This window comes from Erpetoichthys calabaricus, chromosome 2 (genome assembly GCF_900747795.2).
Source record: "Erpetoichthys calabaricus chromosome 2, fErpCal1.3, whole genome shotgun sequence".
NCBI lineage: Eukaryota > Metazoa > Chordata > Cladistia > Polypteriformes > Polypteridae > Erpetoichthys > Erpetoichthys calabaricus.
The window spans coordinates 146,758,359-146,782,156 of NC_041395.2; the positions used below are offsets into that span (position 1 = coordinate 146,758,359).

Sequence of the window (23,798 nt, forward strand, 5' to 3'; positions counted from 1 at the left end):
ACCCAGTGCCTGTGTCACCTCCTCCTTAAACTCAACCTTGCAGTCTTCCGTTTTCAACTTCCACCATTTGATCCTTGGCTCTGCCCTCACTCTCTTCCTCTTCTTGATCTCCAAAATCATCCTACAGACCACCCTCCTATGCTGCTTAACTACACTTTCCCCTGCCACCACTTTGCAGTCTTCAATCTCCCTCAGATCAACTCTTCTGCATAGGATGTAATCTACCTGTGTGCATCTTCCTCCACTCTTGTCTCTTGTACGTAACCCTATGTTCCTCCCTCTTCTTAAAATATGTATTCACCACAGCCATGTCCATCCTTTTGGCAAAATACACTATCCTCTGACCACCTTCATTCCTCCCCTTGACACCACACCTACCCATCACCTCCTTGTCTCCACTATTCCCTTGACCAACATGCCCATTGAAATCCGCTCCAATCCCAACTTTCTGCCCCTTGGGTACACTGTTCATCACTTCATCCAACTCACTCCAAAAATCTTCTCTCTCACCCACTGCACACCCAACTTGCGGTACATATGCACTAATAACATTCATCATCACACCTCCAATTTCCAGCTTCATAATCATTACACTGCCTGACACTCTTTTCACCTCCAAAACACTCTTGACATACTGTTCCTTCAGAATAATTTCTACCTCATTTCTCCTCCCATCCACACCATGATAGAACAATTTGAATCAACCTCCAATCCATCTGGCCTTACTCCCCTTCCATTTAGCCTCTTGCACGCACAATATATCAACCTTCCTTCTCTCCATCATATCTGCTAACTCTCTCTCCTTACCAGTCATACTGCCAACATTCTAAGTTCCTATCCTCCGTTCCACTCTCTTTACTTTCCTCCTCTCCTCCTGCCTCCGGACATGTCTCCCCCCTCTTTTTTTCCTTCTTTTTCTTTTGGCCAACAGTAGCCCAATTTCTGCCAGCAACACGTTGGCGGTCGTTGTTAACCCAGGGCTCGACCAATCAGGTATGGAAATTTGTATTGTTGTCCGCATATTGATTTGGCAAAATTTTATACCGGATGCCCTTCCTGACGTAACCCTCCCCCATTTATCCGGGCTGGGGACCAGCAAGAAGAAACACAATGGTTTGTGCATCCCCTGTGGCTGGGTTTAAAATGCTTCTCATAATTACAAGCTGTCATATTTTTTAAGTACAATACTGTCATATTGTTTAATTTTTTCTGTAATGTACCTATCTGAAACAAGGTTTAAAAATATATACATATTTTTCAGAATTTCTTTAACATGCTTTAACATGCAGCATTTCTTTATATGCTGTATGACAAACAGTAACAAATAATAAACACATTACAATCTTTTAAAAAGCCACAAACGTATCAAATGTTCATAAGTTGTTTATCAAGAAGACTAACATGCTCAACAGGTTTATAAGTAAAATATAAATTTTGCTGTTGTTTACTAAGCAGCAATTTCAAATTTGTTTTTATCTTTTCTTTTTCCAATTAAAAATGTAAGCTGCTGCACTTAAAACAAGCTCACTGTCCAAACAAACAGCTATTTGTCTAATTACACAAGATGATTTCTCAGATTTCTTTTTGGCATTTTATAATTACATTTTCTTTAACATAAAGGCTAATATTCCTATTGCCTCTCACTCTTTGATAAAACAGGCCTTGACTTGTTGCTCTTTGTTTACACTGCAGGAAGTTTCCTGCCAAAAAAAAAAAAAAGACACATACAGAACATTGCATATTATGCATATTATTATTATATCTTTATGTAAACGGACAACTTCAAAAGCATTAACTTTTTAAATAACTCACACTTTTTGTATGTGGCTTAAATAAATTTTATTTCCTTTAACAAGAAATACTTACCTTGGATGATATAATCCGGTTATCTGCAAATTTCTGGGGAATATAATGATCATGCTGAGGAAAGCGATTAGCTACATAAACTGTCCTTGTGTCACTTTGATGGGGTGGGTCAAAACCCTGAAAATACACACAAGAAAATAGTAAAAATGAGTGAACGAGTCAATATTTAAAAATTTACAAACAAAAGCTGATGCAGATTCTTGCTATTCTCTCCTGAAAGATCTTGTGCAGTAGGTAACAGATTATGGGTCTAACAGTCAACTACCTATTATAAAGCTTTGAAAATTAAATTAACATATTTTAAGCAACATCATAAGGGTCAAACATTGACCACACTTTAGACTATAAAAATAATAAATTCAAAAAGTTATCTCAAATATCTACCACACAAAATTCATTATATGACCAAACAAACAAACTAATTTTGGCCCACGTACATCTATAACGATGACACATTTAATGAATTATGTACTACATATAATATTATGTACTACAGATGCAGTTAATAAGCGGGTAAAAAAAGCAATAACATGGATACAATCATTCTTATTAAATGTGTAAAGTCCACCTCCATCTACTATGAATTATAAGCAGGTACAGTATGCTTTTCACATAAGTCAGAAGCATGACTTCATTTTTTTTTTCTTTCACCTTTGGATGACTGCCTTTTGACTGTGAGAACCAAGGTAGAGAGGAGAGATTAATGGATTTCCACTTTTTCCACAAACCAAGATAAATGAGGAAAACTTTTATTCACAACCACATTTAGAATAGAAGTTTCAGAAAAGATAAAAATATTACTTGTTAGCTTTAGGAGATAAATATTCAATTAAAATCTCTTTCAATTTAGGTTTGTATAACCAATGAACCACACTTGTAGAAAGCAAAAAATAAAATAAAATTAATAATTCATACTGAATACCATTACTTAACGTTTAAGTTAATACATAATTTACCTTAGTTATTTACCATTATACTTATACCCTTATTATTTGAACTTTAAAAAAATGAAAAACCATATTAAACATAGGATTGTCAGAAAGCTGAAATTCCAAAGTTTGATACAAAACTTTCAAAACTACTGATGCCTGATACCACAGAATTTTGAGGGTTGTGGTATGGGATGTACACACAATAGGCTATATGCACACTCTTTTCTGGATTCCATGCCAGCCAGGTGCTGCTGGCGCTAATATCAAAACAGACTAGCTATGGCGTTTTTCACCTGATCATTTCAAGATGTGCCCAGACTTACGGTAAACAACGCAAATCACATTATTCAAACACTGTGCCAAATGTCAGGAGCTAAAAAGGAGAAGGGGTCAAACTATATGTTTCAAGCTACATCCACAATTACAAAGGAAAGATCCAGACGTATTAACATGTTTGTGTACTAATCGAGGCTAAGGCAGAAATTCAATAATTAGTCATTAAAATGTACTCCGGGACAGGTGGATATGTACGTAAGCTAATACATACTAAAATGAGTTTGCTGGACATCTTACCTTGTAAAAAAGCAAATGTCTTAGCCAGCAAAACAGTGAATGCTAAACTGCTGCTTCATTGTAAGGGTCTCAGCTTGAGGATCTCCTCTCTGAGAAACAGGTTTTCAACAAGTGCTAGGTCGACAACTGCTGGATTTGAAGCCAAAGCATAGTCGTGGCTCTCTAGGGTTTTATCATCCTTCTTCTCACCTGGAGTGTCATCCTCCCTTCAGTCATTTTTTCCTCTCCCAAATCCCCAGTCTTTAAAGTCGAACGGAGAAACCGTTCCACTAAAACAACACGGTGGCCGCTCCCTTATTCAATAGTCAGTGCCCTGTCTCAGACCCTGGCTCACAAAAAATTAGTTTTTTTTTTTTTTTTTATAAAAGAAACACTGGCTACAAACTTGGATAAGGGGACTAATCATAAAGTTCTCTCCCTGGATATCGACAATCCATTTAGATTGGGTTTCCGCATAGGAGGGAAATGAATGAAAACTAAGTACCTTATTATACTTAACGGAAACTTAAAATAAAGGTACACAACAATGTTCAGCTGTTGAGTTATCTGAACACTGAAACTTAAACTTCTTTTTCTAGGACACTCTTGCCTCTAAACAAAAATCACAACTACAGTACTGACAATAGAAATGACTGAGCGGGCCGAGACTTCACCGGAAGTACATCAGCACTACCATGTGCATATAGTCAACTAAAGACACAAAAAGATAAAATAAATAAAAGGTAACCAGATTCATTTTAATGGACGGAGTACACCTGAGATTGCCACACATTCAAAAGTTAACAGTTGCCAAAACAGAACAGTGGCGTAGTCTTCTATTAGTATTAAGAAAAGTAAAAACATTTAACATCAGCCTATATAATCGAACTTTCAAATACAACTCTGAGTCCTGCCACGTGCAAAAGTTAGCTGACGACACTGCTATCGTGGGCTGCATCAGGAGTGGGCAGGAGGAGGAGTATAGGAACCTAATCAAGGACTTTGTTAAATGGTGCGACTCAAACCACCTACAACTGAACACCAGAAAAACCAAAGAGCTGGTGGTGGATTTTAGGAGGCCCAAATCCCTCACGGATCCTGTGGTTATCAGAGGTGACTGTGTGCAGAGGGTACAGACCTATAAATACCTGGGAGTGCAGCTGGATGATAAACTGGACTGGACTGCCAATACTGATGCTCTGTGCAAGAGAGGACAGAGCTGAATATACTTCCTTAGAAGGCTGGCATCTTTCAACATCTGCAATAAGATGCTGCAGATGTTCTATCAGACGGTTGTGGCGAGCGCCCTCTTCTATGCGGTGGCGTGCTGGGGAAGCAGCATAAAGAAGAGGGACGCCTCACACCTGGACAAAGTGGTGAGGAAGGCAGGCTCTATTGTAGGCACAGAGCTGGACTGTTTGACATCTGTGGCGGAGCGACGGGCGCTGAGCCGGCTCCTGTCAATCATGGAGAATCCACTGCATCCACTGAACAGTATCATATCCAGACAGAGGAGCAGCTTCAGTGACAGACTGCTGTCACTGTCCTGCTCCACTGACAGACTGATGAGATCATTCCTCCCCCACACTATGCGACTTTTCAATTCCACCCGGGGGGTAAACGGTAACATTATACAATGTTATTGACTGTTATACCTGCCTCGCACTCTCCACCTTGCGCTTTTTAACTTGCACTGTATTTTTATCACTCTTTAATTAATATTGTTTTTATTAGTATGCTGCTGCTGGAGTATGTGAATTTCCACTTGGGGATTAATAAAGTATCTATCTATCTATCAATAAAAAACAACACTGTCATTCTCAGTGTGGAAAGCAATTTTTTTTTTGTGCACAACAAAAGAAAGACCACACACATCCAATAAAGTGCCTTGGAAAGTGGTTTGATAATACCACTTTTCCTTTAAACAAGATAAAACAGTATCTCCAGTCCCCAAAAAAGCAAGTAGAAGAATGGCTGCAGAACATTAAAAGGTCGTCTCTGCCCAGAAAATAGATGTGTTGGATTTACCAGCTTGGCCTGCTTCAAAGACTTGTGTGGCTTCTTACTGTATACAAAGCATTAGCACCAGCTGTTCAAGCTGTGGAAAGGAAAATTAACAAATATTTCTGAAAATGGTTTGGATTTCACCTAAGCTTTAAATCCTTCTTGTTTTGAATAAGATCTGAACAGTTCCAGCTTTCTTTGTCATCGGAAGTAAAAGAATTTAAAGTTGCCAAGTGCAGACCTGTCTTCACCTACAGAGACTCCCAAGACCACCTCAGGTAAGACACACTGAAAATAGCACAACAAAGGCACTTTACAGGAGTCAGGAAATAATGGGAGTCATGTCAAACTGACGAGACTAATTTCACACAGGACACTGTGTTGGGATGGGGGACAGAACTGGACAATTAAAGAGGCAGGAGTTTGTAATATTTGAAATCTGTATCAATTTCACACATTCATTGCCTCTTTAGTTAGTTGTTTTTAACCAGTTAATGATTAAAAAAAAAAAATCAATAGCAAATGTTGCAAATATAACAGTAATTGTCAGACAAGCCAGATTCTAAAAGCATGTTGATACAGACAGAGCTTTAGAGAGATTGCTTAAAACAGAATATCCAAAATTATCTTGGAATTCACTCATTTAACAGTACAGACACAATAATGCTGGAACCTTTATTTTAGTTTTAATTTTAAGTAGTACTTTCAGATAGAAAAGAGAAAAGGTCACAGATTAAATTGAGTTGCATGCACATGTTAAGATAAATCAAGTAGTCCATAATGATATCATCTTTTACAAGCCCTGTGCTAAAATCTCACCAAGATTATCATGTCCCCTCAAACGGGTGGAATCTCCATGTCCACATCACATTAAATTCAAGATTTGCATTGTCACTTGATATGCCAACATGAATGCCAATAAAAGACAGATCCACCACAATTTCAAAACTATTGTTAGTTTTTATATATTTTTATATTCTTCTACAGAAAAAGCCATTACATCGTTCACATGAATAATGAATCAACACAAAATGTAGCTTTTGATACCCCCATAAACTATTAACATTGAAAATCTAAATAGTTTTAAGAAACTGAAAACACCAATGAGATCACTGTACAATATGAAAATCTCTGACAAATCTATGAATGCTCAATTAACATGAGCATTTCAACATAACCAAGAAACAATATGCAGTCCTCATCAGGCACAATGAATGCATCACCAATACACCTTTACTTCGAATATAATATTATGAATACTTTCTAGAATTTGTCCATAATCTTGTGCTCAATTTATGATAAAGCATGATTTTTTCCTAAATCAGTCTACCACTTTTTTTTTTGCAAGATGTAATTATTCAGAATAATTAAACTAAATAAGGTCATTGGAAACGTATAAACTACTTTTTTCAGCAAAAACTTATCTTTAGCATAAGCAAAAATAAACATGAAAGCATAAATAGATCAGTATCTTGAGCTACAGTAGCTTGAATTTCCCATTGATGGAAACATTTTAAAATAAGAAAGCAATGTCAACAACAGATAGTCAAAAACAGAAATATACACATTCGCTAGGCAAAATCGGATTAGAACAGACCTTAAGTCGCAGTTAGGAGACCTGGGTTTGCTTCCCGGGTCCTTCGTGCGTGGAGTTTGCATGTTCTCCCTGTGTCTGCGTGGGTTTCCTCCGGGCACTCCGGTTTCCTCCCACAGTCCAAAGACATGCAGGTTAGGTGGATTGACGATTTTAAATTGGCCCTAGTGTCTGCTTGGTGTGTGGGTGTGTTTGTGTGTGTCATGCGGTGGGTTGGCACTCTGTCCGGGATTGGTTCCTGCCTTGTGCCCCGTGTTGGCTGGGATTGGCTCCAGCAGACAACCGTGACTCTGTATTCAGATTCAGCGGGTTGGAAAATGGATGGATATTATAGTCATGGGGGACTTTAATTATCCAAATATTAACTGGGATAACCTTGCAGATGGAGGAGCACAACAGCAGGAGTTTTTAGAAGTAATCAGTGACTGTTTTTTAACACAGTGTGTTAAAACACCAAGACGGGGTGAAGCCTATCTGGATTTAGTATTTTGTAATAATCAAGATAGAATTGAGGGTGTAGAGGTGATTGAACCACTAGGGTCAAGTGACAATAACATAATACAATTCTCAGTGTTTTGTAAGAGTGCAGATGCAAAGACTAAAATTGTTATGTTGAACTTTGGTAGAGCAAATTTTGACCAGATGCGACAATGTCTAAGTAGGATACACTGGGATAAACTTTTAAGCGTGGAAACGGTCAAGGAGCAGTGGAACAGATTTAGAAATGTTTTAGATGTAATGCAGGACAGATACATACCTAAATTTGGAATTAATAGGAAATTAAAAAAAACTCCACAGTGGATTAATAAAGATTTAAAAAAAGTTGCAAAGGAAAAAACTGCTTTATAAGGCATATAAGACTAATGACTGCAAAGTGAATCGTTGAGCATATGAGAACATGAGGGCAACCATTAAGAAGGATATCAGGGAGGCTAAAAGACAGTTGGAGAGCAATATAGCAGATAAGGCGAAAGAAGACCCTAAGAGATTCTTTCAGTATTTTAGTAGTAACAGTCAAGGAGGAGGTCAAGTGCATCAGAAATAGTAATGGGGAATTAAAAGATACAGACAATGAAATAGCAGATGCCCTAAACTTACATTTTTCTGTGGTGTTTACAAGTGAGCAAGTGGATAACCTCCCACAGGTAAACACGACAACTAAGGGGGTACTGAGGGATTTGGAAATTGCAGAGGGAGAAGTGCTGCTCAGATTAAATAAGATGAAATCAAACAAATCACCAGGACCAGATAATATTTATCCTCGAGTTCTTGAAGAGGTTAGTGAGTACATATATAAACCCTTGACACATCTTTAGGAAGTCACTGTGCACTGCAGAGATTCCAAAGGACTGAAAATGGCAAATATCATCCCAAAATATAAAAAGGGTGACAGGGCAGATCCAAGCAACTACAGGCCAGTAAGCTTAACATGCATCAAAGGAAAATTAATGGAAGGAGCAACACGTGGCAAGGACAGGTAGTTAGTCTGAACAGTCAGCATGGGTTCAGAAGATGGAGTTCGTGTTTTACTAACATGCTGGAATTCTATGAGGAGGCAACAAAAGAATACGATCAAAGTGGAGCATATGATATCATTTATCTTGATTTTCAGAAAGCATTTGATAATGTGCCACATAAGAGGTCGGGCATCAAATTAAAAGAAGTGGGAGTTCAGGGTGATGTTTTTAGATGGGTGCAGAATTGGTTCAGACACAGGAAGCACAGGGTGATGGTGCGAGGAACCTCATCAGAATTGGCTGATGTTAAGAGTGGTGTTCCAAAGGGGTCAGTGCTAGGGCCGCTGCTATTTTTAAAATATATATATCAATATATATAATTCACTAAGCCGACAGGGCAAGCAACACAACCATGGGATGCGCAAGCAAGACAACCATGGGATATGCACGACATAGCCACCCCTGCAAAATCACAGAGACCCGCCCACCAACTCTAAGATCATGGGATACAACGACAACTCACAGAGCCACGCCCACCAACTCTAAGAGCATGGGACGAGAACGTCTGCCCGCCCGCCTGACTGTTACCAGCATTCACCGCAATGTACTGGAGTGTAAAACCATCACAGCTTTTAACTCACAAACTGCAACAACTCACCAAACACCACCATCCTGTCTCACGAGGCATTCACAATGCCGGAAGACAATCATGGGATACACAAGAAATAGCCACATCCGTCAACTCAATTAGCCCCGCCCACCAACTCTAACACCGCATCAGACGCTTTCTATATCTAAGAAGATATACAGATACTCATTATTCCCAGACACGCATCCACCCACGCTCTCAAGGCATTCACAGTGCCTCCTCATGTGCCCGGATGCAACAACTCACCACACACAAATTTCGCTTAATTTGACTCAACACGGGAAACCTCACCCGGCCCAGACACGGAGAGGATTGACAGATTGATAGCTCTTTCTCGATTCTGTGGGTGGTGGTGCATGGCCGTTCTTAGTTGGTGGAGCGATTTGTCTGGTTAATTCCGAAAACGAACGAGACTCCCTACTGCTAAATAGTTACGCGACCCCCCGAGCGGTCGGCGTCCAACTTCTTAGAGGGACAAGTAGCTTTCAGCCACGTGAGATTGAGCATTAACAGGTCTGTGATGCCCTTGGATGTCCGGTACTGCATACGCGCTACACTGAATGGATCAACGTGTATCTACCTGCTGCTGACAGGCATGGGTAAGCCGTTGAACCCCATTCGTGATGGAGACCGGGGCTTGTAATTGTTCCCCATGAACGAGGAATTCCCAGTAAGTGCGGGTCATACGCTCGCACTGATTACATCCCTTCCCTTTGTACACCCCCCCCCCCCCCCCCCCCCTCACTACTACCATGGTCGGGTGACTTGGTGGATTATATTTAGAAAAGCTGCCGGAACCGCAAAGAACAATAAATGGCAGGGGTCTGGGACGGAGGGGGCGGAATAAACGTCCTTCCCCTCCCCCCCGTTCCACCCTCCGCGCCCGAGCACCATCCAGCCCCGTCCCTCGCTCTGGGAGGTGGAGGTGTGACAGCGGTCCTCCTGTTTTCAGTCACGGACAATTGTACGTTGGTTCGTAGCATGCATTGTTGCAATGTTACTTTTCTTGGTGGTTTATTAAATTACGGATTTTTCAAAAGTTCATTTTTTTCACCTGTGCTTAAAACTCATTAAAAGAGTGCCGTGAGTATGTGGCGTATGCTATGCCGCGGTTGGCTAGTATAAATGATTTAGATAGGAATTTAAGTAAGCTGGTTAAGTTTGCAGATGATACCAAGATAATGCGAATTAGTAGATAATTTGGAATCTGGATAATCTGTACTTATTGGGGTACAAAGCAAGGAATATAAAGAAGTACGCAGGATTTTATTTCTATTGCAGACTATGCCTGTGTATGTTCATCTATTTGTGTCAATGTCCAGGTTTCTAAAGCTTGTATATTTGCCGCCCAGTAATAAAACTGAAAGTTAGGTAGAGCAATGCTACCTTGTGCCTTAGGTCTTTGTAGGGTCACTCTTTGGATACGTGGATGTTTTGAATTTCAAATAAATGAGGCTATGATCGACTCTAATTTCTTAAAAAAATATTTATTAATGTATATTGGAACATTTTGAAATAGAAAAAGAAGCTTAGGAGGGATATTAAACTTGACAATGTTAATTCTTCCAGCTAAAGTGAGATGGAGGGTAGACCATCTATGCAAGTCTTGCTTGATTTTTTCTATGCAGACACCTTGGAAGGTTTCCAAGCGAATATTGTGCTTGAGAATTCACAGGAAAGAGCACACTTTTGTTCAAATTAATTCTGAGACCAGAAATCTTTTGAAATTCTGTTAGTGCTGTTCAGACTACAGACACAGTATTTTGTGGATTAGATATATACAGTACCACATTATCTGCATATAGTGAAATTTCCTGTTCAAGTTCTTCTCTGATAATCCCCTTTATCTCATAAGCATTTCGACAGTGAACTGCCAGTGCCATGGTGATTGCAAAAAGCAGTGGTGACAAGGGACATCCTTGTCTAGTATCACTTTCTAGTTTGAAGAAGTCTGAATTAATGTTAATACAAACTGAAGCTTCTGGACTGGTATAAAGTAGTTTGATACATGCACCAATGTTCAGGCCAAACCCAAATTTTTCCAATATGGTAAAAAGGGAGTTCCATTCAACCATAACAAATGCTTTTTTTTTTTTAATTTATTGAATTTATTAAAATCAAATAAAACTCCATACACAAAAAAAAGAAAAAGGTTTGAAACAAATCAACCCCCACCTCTGAAAAAGAGAGTTAGGCCAGCAGTGTAAAACTTTATGCTAGTAAAGAGGTGCCACAGATAAAAGCTTCTCTATCTTAAAATACTTCCTACACTGGTTCCATATTCTGATTGAGTGAAGCACAATTGTGTTGTTAGTATATTGGCGACAACTTGTATTTATTGGGGTACAAAGCAAGGAATATAAAGAAGTACTACAGGATTTTATTTCTATTGCGGACCAAGCCAGTGTATGTTTGTCTATTTCTGTCCATGTCCAGGTTTTTATAGTTTGTATGTTTGCTGCCCAGTAATAAAATTCAAAGTCAGGTAGAGCCATGCTGCCTTCCGCCTTAGGTCTTTGTAGGGTCGCCATTTGGATACGTGGATGTTTTGAATTCCAAATAAATGAGGTTATGGTTGAGTCTAATTTCTTAAAAAATTATCTATTGATGTACATTGCAATGTTTTGAAATAAAAAAAGAAGCTTAGGAAAGATATTCATCTTAGCAATGTTAATTCTTCCAGCTAAAGTGAGATGAAGGGTTGACCATCTATGCAAGTCTTGCTTAATTCTTTTCCATACAGACAGCAAAATTTTGTTGATAAAGCTTTATATTTACTTGTGATGTTTACCCCTAGGTATTTAAACTGATCTGTGATGATAAAAGGGAAGGTGTCCAATCTAATATTCTATGCTTGAGAATTCACTGGGAAGAGCACACTTTTATTCAAATTCTGAGACCAGAAATCTTTTGAAATTCTGTTACTGCCGTTAGGACTGCAGGCACAGTATTTTGTGGGTTTGACATATAGAGTACCATATCATCTGCAAATAGAGAAACGTTCTGTTCCAGTCCTCCTCGGATAATCTTCTTTATCTCAATAGCATTTCGAAAGTGAACTGCGAGTGGCTCAATGGTGACTGCAAAAAGCAGTGGTGACAAGGGGCATCCTTGTCTGGTACCACGCTGTAGTTTAAAGTAGTCTGAATTGATGTTGTTAATACAAACTGAAGCTTCTGGATTGGTATACAATAATTTGATCCATGCACAAATGTTCGGACCAAACCCAAATTTCTCCAATGTAGTGAAAAGTAGTTCCATTCAACCATATCAAATGCTTTTTCTGCATTCAATGTTAATATCATCTCCGGGGTGTTACTTTATGGGTGCCACCACCATCTACCCAAAGCACCATGATGTTCCAACAATGATGGATGGATTAAAAGCCAGAAGTCTGTATGACCATCAGCATCAAGTGACTCCGTGAAAAACCCAAACTACAAAGAGGACTATTTCATTTATGTTAGGTAGAATGCCCAAAGGGGACTGGGCGGTCTCGTGGCCTGGAACCCCTACAGATTTTATTTTTTTCTCCAGCCTTCTGGAGTTTTTTTTTGTTTTTTCTGTCCACCCTGGCCATCGGACCTTACTCCTTTCTATGTTAATTAATGTTGTCTTATTTTAATTTCTTATTTTGTCTTTTATTTTTCTTCTCTCCATTATGTAAAGCACTTTGAGCTACTTTTTGTATGAAAATGTGCTATATAAATAAATGTTGTTGTTGTTATTACATTAAACAAAAGTCGAAGATTGGAAGCTAAGTGTCTGCCTTTAATAAATCCAGTTTGGTCTTGTGATATTACAGAAGAAAGCACTTTCTCAATCCTTCTAGCTAGGACTTAGGAGAGTATTTTAATATCATTATTCAAAAGTGAGATTGGTCTGTATGATGTACATTGTAATAAGTCCTTATTTTGCTTAGGAAAGACAATAACTAAAGATTGACGAAAAGTTTGAGGTAGAATTGTATTGTCTCTAGCTTCTGTAAATGTTGCTAATAAAAGGGGACCTAGCCTAATTGAGAATTTTTTATAATATTCGGCAGGGGAGCCATCAGGGCCTACTGCTTTCCCACTCTGGAGTGAGTTTATACCAGATCTAGTAATTCTGATAGTACCAAAGGTTTATCAAATTCCTCTGCACTGAGAGTATCTAGTTGTGGTATATTTAATGCATCCAGAAATGCATTAGGTTGTGGCTTGTCTTATTTAAACTCAGTAAAATATAAGGACTTATAGTACAGTAATCCCTCCTCCATCGCGGGGGTTGCATTCCAGAGCCACCCGCGAAATAAGAAAATCCGCGAAGTAGAAACCATATGTTTATATGGTTATTTTTATATTGTCATGCTTGGGTCACAGATTTGCGCAGAAACACAGGAGGTTGTAGAGAGACAAGAACGTTATTCAAACACTGCAAACAAACATTTGTCTCTTTTTCAAAAGCTTAAACTGTGCTCCATGACAAGACAGAGATGACAGTTCCGTGTCACAATTAAAAGAATGCAAACATATCTTCCTCTTCAAAGGAGTGCGCGTCAGGAGCAGAGCATGTCAGAGAGATAGAGCAAAGCAAACAAATCAATATGGCTGTTTGGCTTTTAAAGTATGCGAAGCACCGCGGCACAAAGCTGTTGAAGGCGGCAGCTCACACCCCCTCCGTCAGGAGCAGAGAGAGAGAGAGAGAGACAGACAGAGAAAAACAAACAATCGAAAATCAATACGTGCCCTTCGTGCTTTTAAGTATGCGAAGCACCGTGCAGCCTGTCGCTTCAGGAAGCAGCTGTACAGAAGGTAGCAACGTGAAGATAATCTTTCAGCATTTTTAGACGAGCGTCCGTATCGTCTAGGTGTGCGAACAGCCCCCCTGCTCACACCCCCTACGTCAGGATCAGAGAAAAGTCAGCGCAAGAGAGAGAGAGAGAGAAAAGTAAGTGGGTAGCTTCTCAGCCATCTGCCAATAGCGTCCCTTGTATGAAATTAACTGGGCAAACCAACTGAGGAAAGCATGTACAAGAAATTAAAAAGACCCATTGTCCGCAGAATCCGCGAACCAGCAAAAAATCTGCGATATATATTTAAATATGCTTACATATAAAATCCGCGATAGAGTGAAGCCGCGAAAGGCGAAGTGCGATACAGTGAGGGATTACTGTACTCTCTAAATGTGTGCATTATATTTTTAAGATCAATGATTTTTTTCTCCTTTTGTGTTGGCAATTGCTGGGATTGCATTGCGAACTTCCTGCTTATGTATCTGTTGAGCTAAGATCTTATTAGCTTTCTCTCCGTGCTCATAGTAATGATGTGTTGATTTAAAATTTAGTTATTCTGTTTCTTTAGTTGTCAAGAGGTTGAGTTCTGAATACAGAGCCTGTGTTTTCCTATGAAGTGCTTCATTTGGACACCTGGCATGTTCTTGATCTATTCTGGTAATTTCACTGATTAGCTCCAATACCTTCTTGGTTTCCAATTTATTTTTTGTTGGAAAGATAGGAGATATCTATCCTCTTAAGAAAGCCTTCAGAGTTTCCCCAGAGTATTTCCTACAGAAACCTTTGAGGATGTATTTGTCTCTTAATAAAAAAAATTTAAAAAAAATTGATTTGCTTGGATATAAATTCTGTACAGTTCTCGTCTGCTATTAAAAGTGGGTTAAGACGCCAGCTGCAGGATGAGTATGTGGGGCATAGTGATTTTAGCTCCATGATCAAAAGGCTGCTTGGTAGGAAGCCTAACAATACATACTTACAAGATTTAATTGTAGGCAAGAAATTGTTATCTATAAAAGAATAATCAATTCTTGATTAGCAATAATGCACTGCTGAGTAGAAGAATACGTTCTTAAGTTTGGGTTTAGAAACCTCCAGGGGGTCTGATAAGTTGTGATCAGTTACAAACTGTGTAATTGTTTTTGCAGTATTAGATGTCATCGACAGTGACGCAGAAGACCTATCTAGGTCTGGATTTAAAACACAAAGTCCCCAGCCATTATAACTTTATAAGTGTTCACAATTGGAACTGACGCAAATACGTTTTGGATGAATGTCTCTATCATCCATATTGGGTGCATAGATATTTATCAAAACCCCTTTACAGTTAAAAAATTTCCCATGACAATCATACATCTCCCTTCAGGATCAGATACTACATCTGATACTACAAATGAGATAGTTCTATGTATAAGAATTCCCACACCTCTGGTTTTCTTTGAAAAACTGGAATGGAATATTTGACCAGTCCAGTCTCTGTGCAGCCGGAACTGATCCTTGCTTAATAAGTGGGTCTCCTGTAAACATACTATTTTAGCGTTTAGACCCGTTAGGTGAGAGAATTCTTTCTAACTCTTTTAGGGCTAATTTTTTTTTTTGTTTCTTTTCTCCCAGGGCTGAATATTTTTCCAAAAACTAACATTTTTTAAAAAAGAACACAAAGCAATTGTTTAACATATCAAATCAACAAAAAATATTTACTTTTGACAAATGTTACTGTCTTGCATGTTGTATGAGCCTGCATACTCTATGATTTTACATACATATCACATACATTTTACACAGCAAAGTCTGATCTCGCTCAAAGCAGCCAATTTCAGTCATTGCCACATTGCACTCCTTATAATATGTGTTGCTTTGGTGCCTATTTTTCAATTGTCTGTTGCTGCACTTTCTAACATATATTGTTAGTGTGTACTGTAGAGAGACAAGTCACCCATTTGCCATCGTGCCATGCCACTGCCACCAAGTTTTCTGCCTGCATGAAAACCGTATTGTCACCTCTTTTCATCTTCTGAAACTTTATGAACTTTATGTATGGCATTATAGCCTGGCTCACCCCATGGGATTTGCTTCTGTTTATTACAGAAGTGAATAAAACTTTGCAGCAGCACGTACCTAAGCCACCAGGGGACAAAACACGTTTGGACCAATGCTCCCTGAAGTTATATCACCAGTTCTGTCCCATCTCTATTTGTAATGCCACAGCGCGCTTCATCTCGTCTTTCGTTGTGGGTTTCCACTTTGAAAAATGAGAATGCGATGCAAACGCAGCCCGCGATTCAAAAAAAATCTCTGCCTACCTGTTTGTCTCGTCTGACAGTAGCTGAAAAGCAGCATCAGGAGAGAGCAGCCTGAAGTACAGCAGCTGGTGATCTGTCGTGTCCAACAGCAAGCCATGCCGTCTTGTAAACTCCGGTAGCCAGATCGGCTCTCAACGGATCAATGTCTGTGTATTTATCCCATGCGAACCTTGCCGTAGATGCATCGGCTGCGCGAAGGCACTCAACTGGCAGCAGATCCGCTCGCGCGGCATCGGCTGGTGTCTGATCAGCTGATGCCTGCTTCTAACTCTCTTGCTTGATCTCCTGATCACTGCCAATAAAGTCCGATTCTGAAAAATCAAGAGTCCGACTCCGCGATAATGCGCAAAACATTGTCTGCCGAGTGTTTTCTTTTCTGCACTTGCTTCACTGCCTTTTCACATGTCGGTGCCATCTTGCCTTAGTTTACATTTCGCAACTCACGCACACGCAAGGTTTATTTGCCGAGTCAACGAGTCTAGCATTCCTCCAAGCACAGAGAGAATGCCTGTGACGTGACAGTGAGATTTGTCACCATTAACAGCTGATTGTCGCCCCCTATCCCTGGATGTCGACTTTTGTCGACATTCGCCTTCAACCCCTCCTGTCGACAAAAGTCGACATCCGCCCTAAAAGAGTTAATTTGAGATTCAGCCCTTTAACATTCCAGCTCACAAAGTGAAATGTTTGGTCATGGAGACATTGCTTCTGATATTATGTTGTCATTTTTTAGTCATAACTTATAATATGACAACTTTGACCTTAATTTCCAATTTTTTAAAGCCTAATGTTACATCGGCACTTATAATTATAAGGATTAAAAGATTAGAAAAAGCTTGCTCTCTTTCTCTCTCCTCCTAGTTCCCCCCCCCCCCCCCATGAGGTCAGACCACGCTTTACAAAGTCCCAGTCCTCTGACATACCTAGAGACAGAGCATGTCCAAAACAAAACAAGCCCCCCAACAGTGGTGTATAAGGATTAAAACAGAGATATCTATTGATAATACAGTCCAAAAACTGCAAGCAACAAAAAAAAATCTTGAACCATCTTGAGAGAATAAACCCAGGGAATGATGTTAAACAGTAACCCTAGATAAGCATAGTAAGCCCTAATACAATAAACCAAGGGTATGATGTTAAACAGTCTCCTTTAAAAAAAAAAAGGAAAAAAAAGCAGTTGTTGAGGGTGAGAAATCAGGGAAAATACGAATGTGGTCATTTACATATATAATCTCTTGTTTCTGTTTGAGAAGTAACACTATATGTAATTTAAATTGTAATTTTTCAAAACACATGATGAGAGTTCTAGGTTTAGAGTTATTTGATCCCCGTATGCGGTAAGCTGCTGCTATCTCGGTGTCTGATTTGAAGTCCTCTCCAGTTATTTTAGAGAATAGTTCAGCTACGAATTTCACTGGGTTTGGACTTTCACGATTCTGAGGGAGACCTTCGGTTATAATGTTACTCCTTCTGCATCCATCTTCCAGTGCAGCTAGTCTGTCTCCGAATACATTCCATTAGGAATTTACAGGCAATGCTTTTCGGTCAGCGATAGATGCCAGTTGTTCAGCTGTTTCAATACGAGTCGTGAGCGTTTGCATAACATCTTCCAACTAAGCGCCACGTGCTAAGTTTATTCTCAAACTTAGAAATATTTTCCTGTATTTGTTCCTCAATGTTTTCTAGCATACCTTTAAAGGTTGCCTCAAAGTGATTGTTTAAACATTTTTCTTGGTCTTTTAAAATCCTGAAGCAGCTTCTCATTTGTCTTGTGTACAGTTAGGTCCATAAATATTTGGACAAAGACAACTTTTTTCTAATTTTGGTTCTGTACATTACCACAATGAATTTTAAATGAAACAACTCAGATGCAGTTGAAGTGCAGACTTTCAGCTTTAATTCAGTGGGGTGAACAAAATGATTGCATAAAAATGTGAGGCAACTAAAGCATTTTTTTTTAACACAATCCCTTCATTTCAGGGGCTCAAAAGTAATTGGACAATTTAAATAACTGGAAATAAAATGTTCATTTCTAATACATGGTTGAAAACCCTTTGCTGGCAATGACAGCCTGAAGTCTTGAACTCATGGAATATCACCAGATGCTGGGTTTCCTCCATTTTAATGCTCTGCCAGGCCTTTACTGCAGCGGCTTTCAGTTGCTGTTTGCTTGTGGGCCTTTCTGTCTGAAGTTTAGTCTTCAACAAGTAAAATGCATGCTCAATTGGGTTAAGATCAGGTGACTGACTTGGCCATTCAAGAATTTTCCACTTCTTTGCTTTAATAAACTCCTGGGTTGCTTTGGCTGTATGTTTTGGGTCATTGTCCATCTGTATCATGAAACGCCACCCAATCAATTTGACTGCATTTAGCTGGATTTGAGCAGACAGTATGTCTCTGAACACCTCAGAATTCATTCGGCTGCTTCTGTCCTGTGTCACATCATCAATAAACACTAGTGTCCCAGTGCCACTGGCAGCCATGCACGCCCAAGCCATCACACTGCCTCCACCGTGTTTTACAGATGATGTGGTATGCTTTGGATAATGAGCTGTTCCACGCCTTCTCCATACTTTTTTCTTGCCATCATTCTGGTAGAGGTTGATCTTGGTTTCATCTGTCCAAAGAATGTTTTTCCAGAACTGTGCTGGCTTTTTTTAGATGTTCTTTAGCAAAGTCCAATATAGCCTTTCTATTCTTGAGGCTTATGAGTGGCTTGCACCTTGCAGTGCACCCTCCGTATTTACTTTCATGCCGTCTTCTCTTTATGGTAGACTTGGATATCGATACGCCTACCCCCTGGAGAGTGTTGTTCACTTGGTTGGCTGTTGTGAAGGGGTTTCTCTTCACCATGGAAATGATTCTGCGATCATCCACCACTGTTGTCTTCCGTGGACATCCAGGTCTTTTTGCGTTGCTGAGTTCACCAGTGCTTGTTTTCTTTCTCATGATGTACCAAACTGTAGATTTTGCCACTCGTAATATTGTAGCAATTTCTCGGATGGGTTTTTTCTGTTTTCACAGCTTAAGGATGGCTTCTTTCACCTGCATGGAGAGCTCCTTTGACCGCATGTTGTCTGTTCACAGCAAAATCTTCCACATGCAAGCACCACACCTCCAATCAACTCCAGGCCTTTTATCTGCTTAATTGATAATGACATAACGACGGACTTGCCCACACCTGCCCATGAAATAGCCTTTGAGTCAATTGTCCAATTACTTTTGAGCCCCTGAAATGAAGGGATTGCGTTAAAAAAATGCTTTAGTTACCTTACATTTTTATGCAATCGTTTTGTTTACCCTACTGAATTAAAGCTGAAAGTCTGCACTTCAGCTGCATCTGAGTTGTTTCATTTAAAATTCATTGTGGTAATGTACAGAACCAAAATTAGAAAAAAGTTGTCTCTGTTCAAATATTTATGGACCTAACTGTATGTCCTTTATTTCTTTCTTTATATTATTCTTAAATTCCTTTATGTCTGGAGAGGTGGCCATTGCGGCAATTAGTGCTGGGCGGTATACCGGTTCATACCGAAAACCGTTTTTAATTTTTTTTTTATGATATGGATTTTTCTTATACCGCAACACCGGTTTAAATTGCCTAAATGACGTTCGGAACGTGGCGCAGCGGGAAACTGTTCAAGTGGGGACCTTTTTCACTGCTACACCGCTAAACACAGATTTGTTGCACTAGGGCTCTTTTTCACTGCTACACCACCAAATAGTGGGCGGTAGCATAGGTATGCCGCGCGGTGAAAATGGACAGAGAGCCGAAAAAAAGCAGTCACATCTGTCGCCTGGAGATGCTTTAGTTTTAAAAGGTCAGATGTGTAAATACTGTTTCTATACTACTGGATAATACTGCAAGCCAAGTTGTAGTTTTATTTGTTTTCAATACAGTGTAATGTACCTGGGTACTGTGTAATAGTGTGACGACATTTTGACTTTATTCTCGACATTTCCACTTTAATCTTGACGCTTATGACGAGAATATATTCTTTTGACTTTATTCTCGTAATTTGTCATTAAAGTAGAACATCGTAAACTAAACTTCATCATAAAATGAAAATTTAATTTACTAGATTTTCTCAAACCCCGTCATAGGTTATATAGCACACTAGCAAAATACCCGCGCTTCGCAGCGGAGAAGTAGTGTGTTAAAGAGGTTATGTAACCATATATATACATAAACATATATACATATATATACATATCTACATATACACATATGTACATATACATATATACAGTAATCCCTCCTCCATCGCGGGGGTTGCGTTCCAGAGCCACCCGCGAAATAAGAAAATCCGCGAAGTAGAAACCATATGTTTATATGGTTATTTTTATATTGTCATGCTTGGGTCACAGATTTGCGCAGAAACACAGGAGGTTGTTGAGAGACAGGAACGTTATTCAAACACTGCAAACAAACATTTGTCTCTTTTTCAAAAGTTTAAACTGTGCTCCATGACAAGACAGAGATGACAGTTCCGTATCACAATTAAAAGAATGCAAACATATCTACCTCTACCTCTTCAAAGGAGTGCGTGTCAGGAGCAGTGACTGTCACAGAGATAGCCCTATTGATTTGTTTGCATTTCTCTCTGTTTGGCTTTTAAGTATGCGAAGCACCGCGGCACAAAGCTGTTGAAGGCGGCAGCTCACACCCCCCCTCCGTCAGGAGCAGATAAAGAGAGAGAGACAGAGAGAGACAGTTTGTTTTTCAAGCACAAATCAATACGTGCCCTTCGAGCTTTTAAGTATGCGAAGCACTGTGCAGCATGTCATTTCAGAAAGCAGCTGCACAAATGATAGCAACTTGAAGATAATCTTTCAGCATTTTTAGACGAGCGTCCGTATTGTCTAGGTGTGCGAACAGCCCCCCTGCTCACACCCCCTACGTCAGGATCACAGATAGTCAGCGCAAGAGAGAGAGAAAGAAAAGTAAGTTGGGGTAGCTTCTCAGCCATCTGCCAATAGCGTCCCTTGTATGAAATCAACTGGGCAAACCCAACTGAGGAAGCATGTACCAGAAATTAAAAGACCCATTGTCCGCAGAAACCCGCGAAGCAGCGAAAAATCCGCGATATATATTTAAATATGCTTACATATAAAATCCGCGATGGAGTGAAGCCGCGAAAGGCGAAGCGCGATATAGCGAGGGATTACTGTATATATACACATCCACATATATATACACATACATATACAAATTTACATATATATACATACATATACAAATTTACATATATATATATATATATATATATATATATATATATATATATATATATATATATATATATATATAGCAAAATACCCGCGCTTTGCAGCGGAGAAGTAGTGTGTTAAAGAGGTTATGTAAACATATATATACATAAACATATATACTTATATATACATATCTACATATACGCATATCTACATATATACATATATAAACACATACATATACACACACACACACACACACATTATATATATATATATATATATATATATTATATATATACACACATACAGACACATATATATACATATACATATTTACATATCTACATATATACACATCTACATACATACACATATATCTATATCTCTATCTATCTATCTATATCTATATCTATATCTATATCTATATCTATCTATATATATATATATATATATCTATATCTGTATCTATCTATCTATATCTCTATCTATATATATCTATCTATATCTATATATATCTCTATCTATCTATATATACAGTAATCCCTCGCTATATCGCGCTTCGCCTTTCGCGGCTTCACTCCATCGCGGATTTTATATGTAAGCATATTTAAATATATATCGCGGATTTTTTGCTGTTTCGCGGATTTCTGCGGACAATGGGTCTTTTAATTTCTGGTACATGCTTCCTCAGTTGGTTTGCCCAGTTGATTTCATACAAGGGACGCTATTGGCAGATGGCTGAGAAGCTACCCAACACTTTTCTCCCTCTCTCTCTTGCGCTGAGTTTCTCTGATCCTGACGTAGGGGGATTGAGCAGGGGGGGCTGTTCGCACAACTAGACGATACGGACGCTCGTCTAAAAATGCTGAAAGATTATCTTCACGTTGCTACCTTCTGTGCAAGGTGCATTCTGAAGGACATGCTGCACGGTGCTTCGCATACTTCAAAGCTCAAAGGGCACATATTGATTTTTGACTTTGTTTTTATCTGTCTCTCTCTCTCTAACTCTCTCTCTCTCCCCCTGCTCCTGACGAGGGGGTGTGAGCTGCTGCCTTCAACAGCTTTGTGCCGCGGTGGTTCGCATACTTAAAAGCCAAACAGCGTATTGATTTGTTTGCTTTTCTTTATCTCTCTGACATCTGCTCCTGACGCAAACTCCTTTGAACAGGAAGATATGTTTGAATTATTTTAATTGTGAGACGGAACTGTCATCTCTGTCTTGTCATGGAGCACAGTTTAAACTTTTGAAAAAGAGACAAATGTTTGTTTGCAGTGTTTGAATAACGTTCCTGTCTCTCTACAACCTACTGTGTTTCTGCGCAAATCTGTGACCCAAGCATGACAATATAAAAATAACCATATAAACATATGGTTTCTACTTCGCGGATTTTCTTATTTCGCGGGTGGCTCTGGAACGCAACCCCCGCGATGGAGGAGGGATTACTGTATCTCTATCTATCTATATATATATATCTCTATCTATATATATATATATATATATATCTATCTGTATCTATATATATATATATATATATATATATATATATATATATATATATATATATAATATACATCCCCGTGCTTTGCAGCGGCGAAGTACTGCTTTTAAATTTTTATTAAGAAGAAAACCTTTTTAAATTGAGTGAAAATCTACCAATAACAATTTGTTAAGGATCTGTTTTTTTATGAAGCTGACTTCACACAGCCTCTCCGCTGTTTTATAAACGAACGTCATATAAGGTCTTCCTTTTTCGTTGCTTTGCCAACGGAAGCAGCCTTTTTATTTAATCCTGTTTTTACGATTGTTCTGTTTGTATATCACGTTGTCAGTTCAGCACTCCGGTTGTAATATGACCACGCCGTGCAAGCACACTCTTGAGAATGCAATGTATAGTTGTACAGGAGAAAAGCAATCTTGCCAGAAATCAATGGCAACCTTTTGTAGGTCTATGAACTTAATTTAAACTTTAGGTTTACACAGTGCTTTCTTTCCTAAGTACCTGCACTCATGAATATGTCTGTATGCGTCAGTCGCTCAAATCCCCACGGTTCGTGATAAACTGAAATAAACACGACGTTTAAATGTTGATAGCATTTATTAGAGGAATTCAGCAGCTCACTCTCTCCGTCTCCCCGCTTAATACACACCCGCCAAAACTCCCCCACGCCGCTCGCATAACCTCCCTTCTCCCAGAAGCACATACGCTGGGTTAAATAGTGCAGGTGAGATGTGATATATTAACAGTTCGCACCGGCAAAGTTGTGCTTTTAAATTTTTATTAAGAAGAAAAGAAAACCTTTTAAATGGAGGTAAAATATACCAATAACAGTTTGTTAAGGATCTGTTTTTTTTGTGAAGCTGCCTTCACTCGAGTGATCACTTCGAGCTTTAAGCCTGAGAAATCACCCCGTAAATGCACACGTTTAATTGCACATCTGTTAATATGTATGCTTAC

General features: G+C 39.1%; 1 protein-coding gene across 3 annotated transcripts in view; it reads right to left on the bottom strand.

Annotated features, from left to right (window-relative positions):
- Positions 1-23,798, bottom strand: part of atp11b (ATPase phospholipid transporting 11B (putative)) — a 208,324-nt gene that overhangs the window by 163,041 nt on the left and 21,485 nt on the right. For all 3 annotated transcript variants that reach the window (XM_051923917.1, XM_028794610.2, XM_051923918.1), the window contains exon 2: positions 1,867-1,983. In XM_051923917.1, the coding sequence (XP_051779877.1) occupies positions 1,867-1,983 (117 nt within the window). The remainder of the gene's footprint in view (positions 1-1,866; positions 1,984-23,798) is intronic.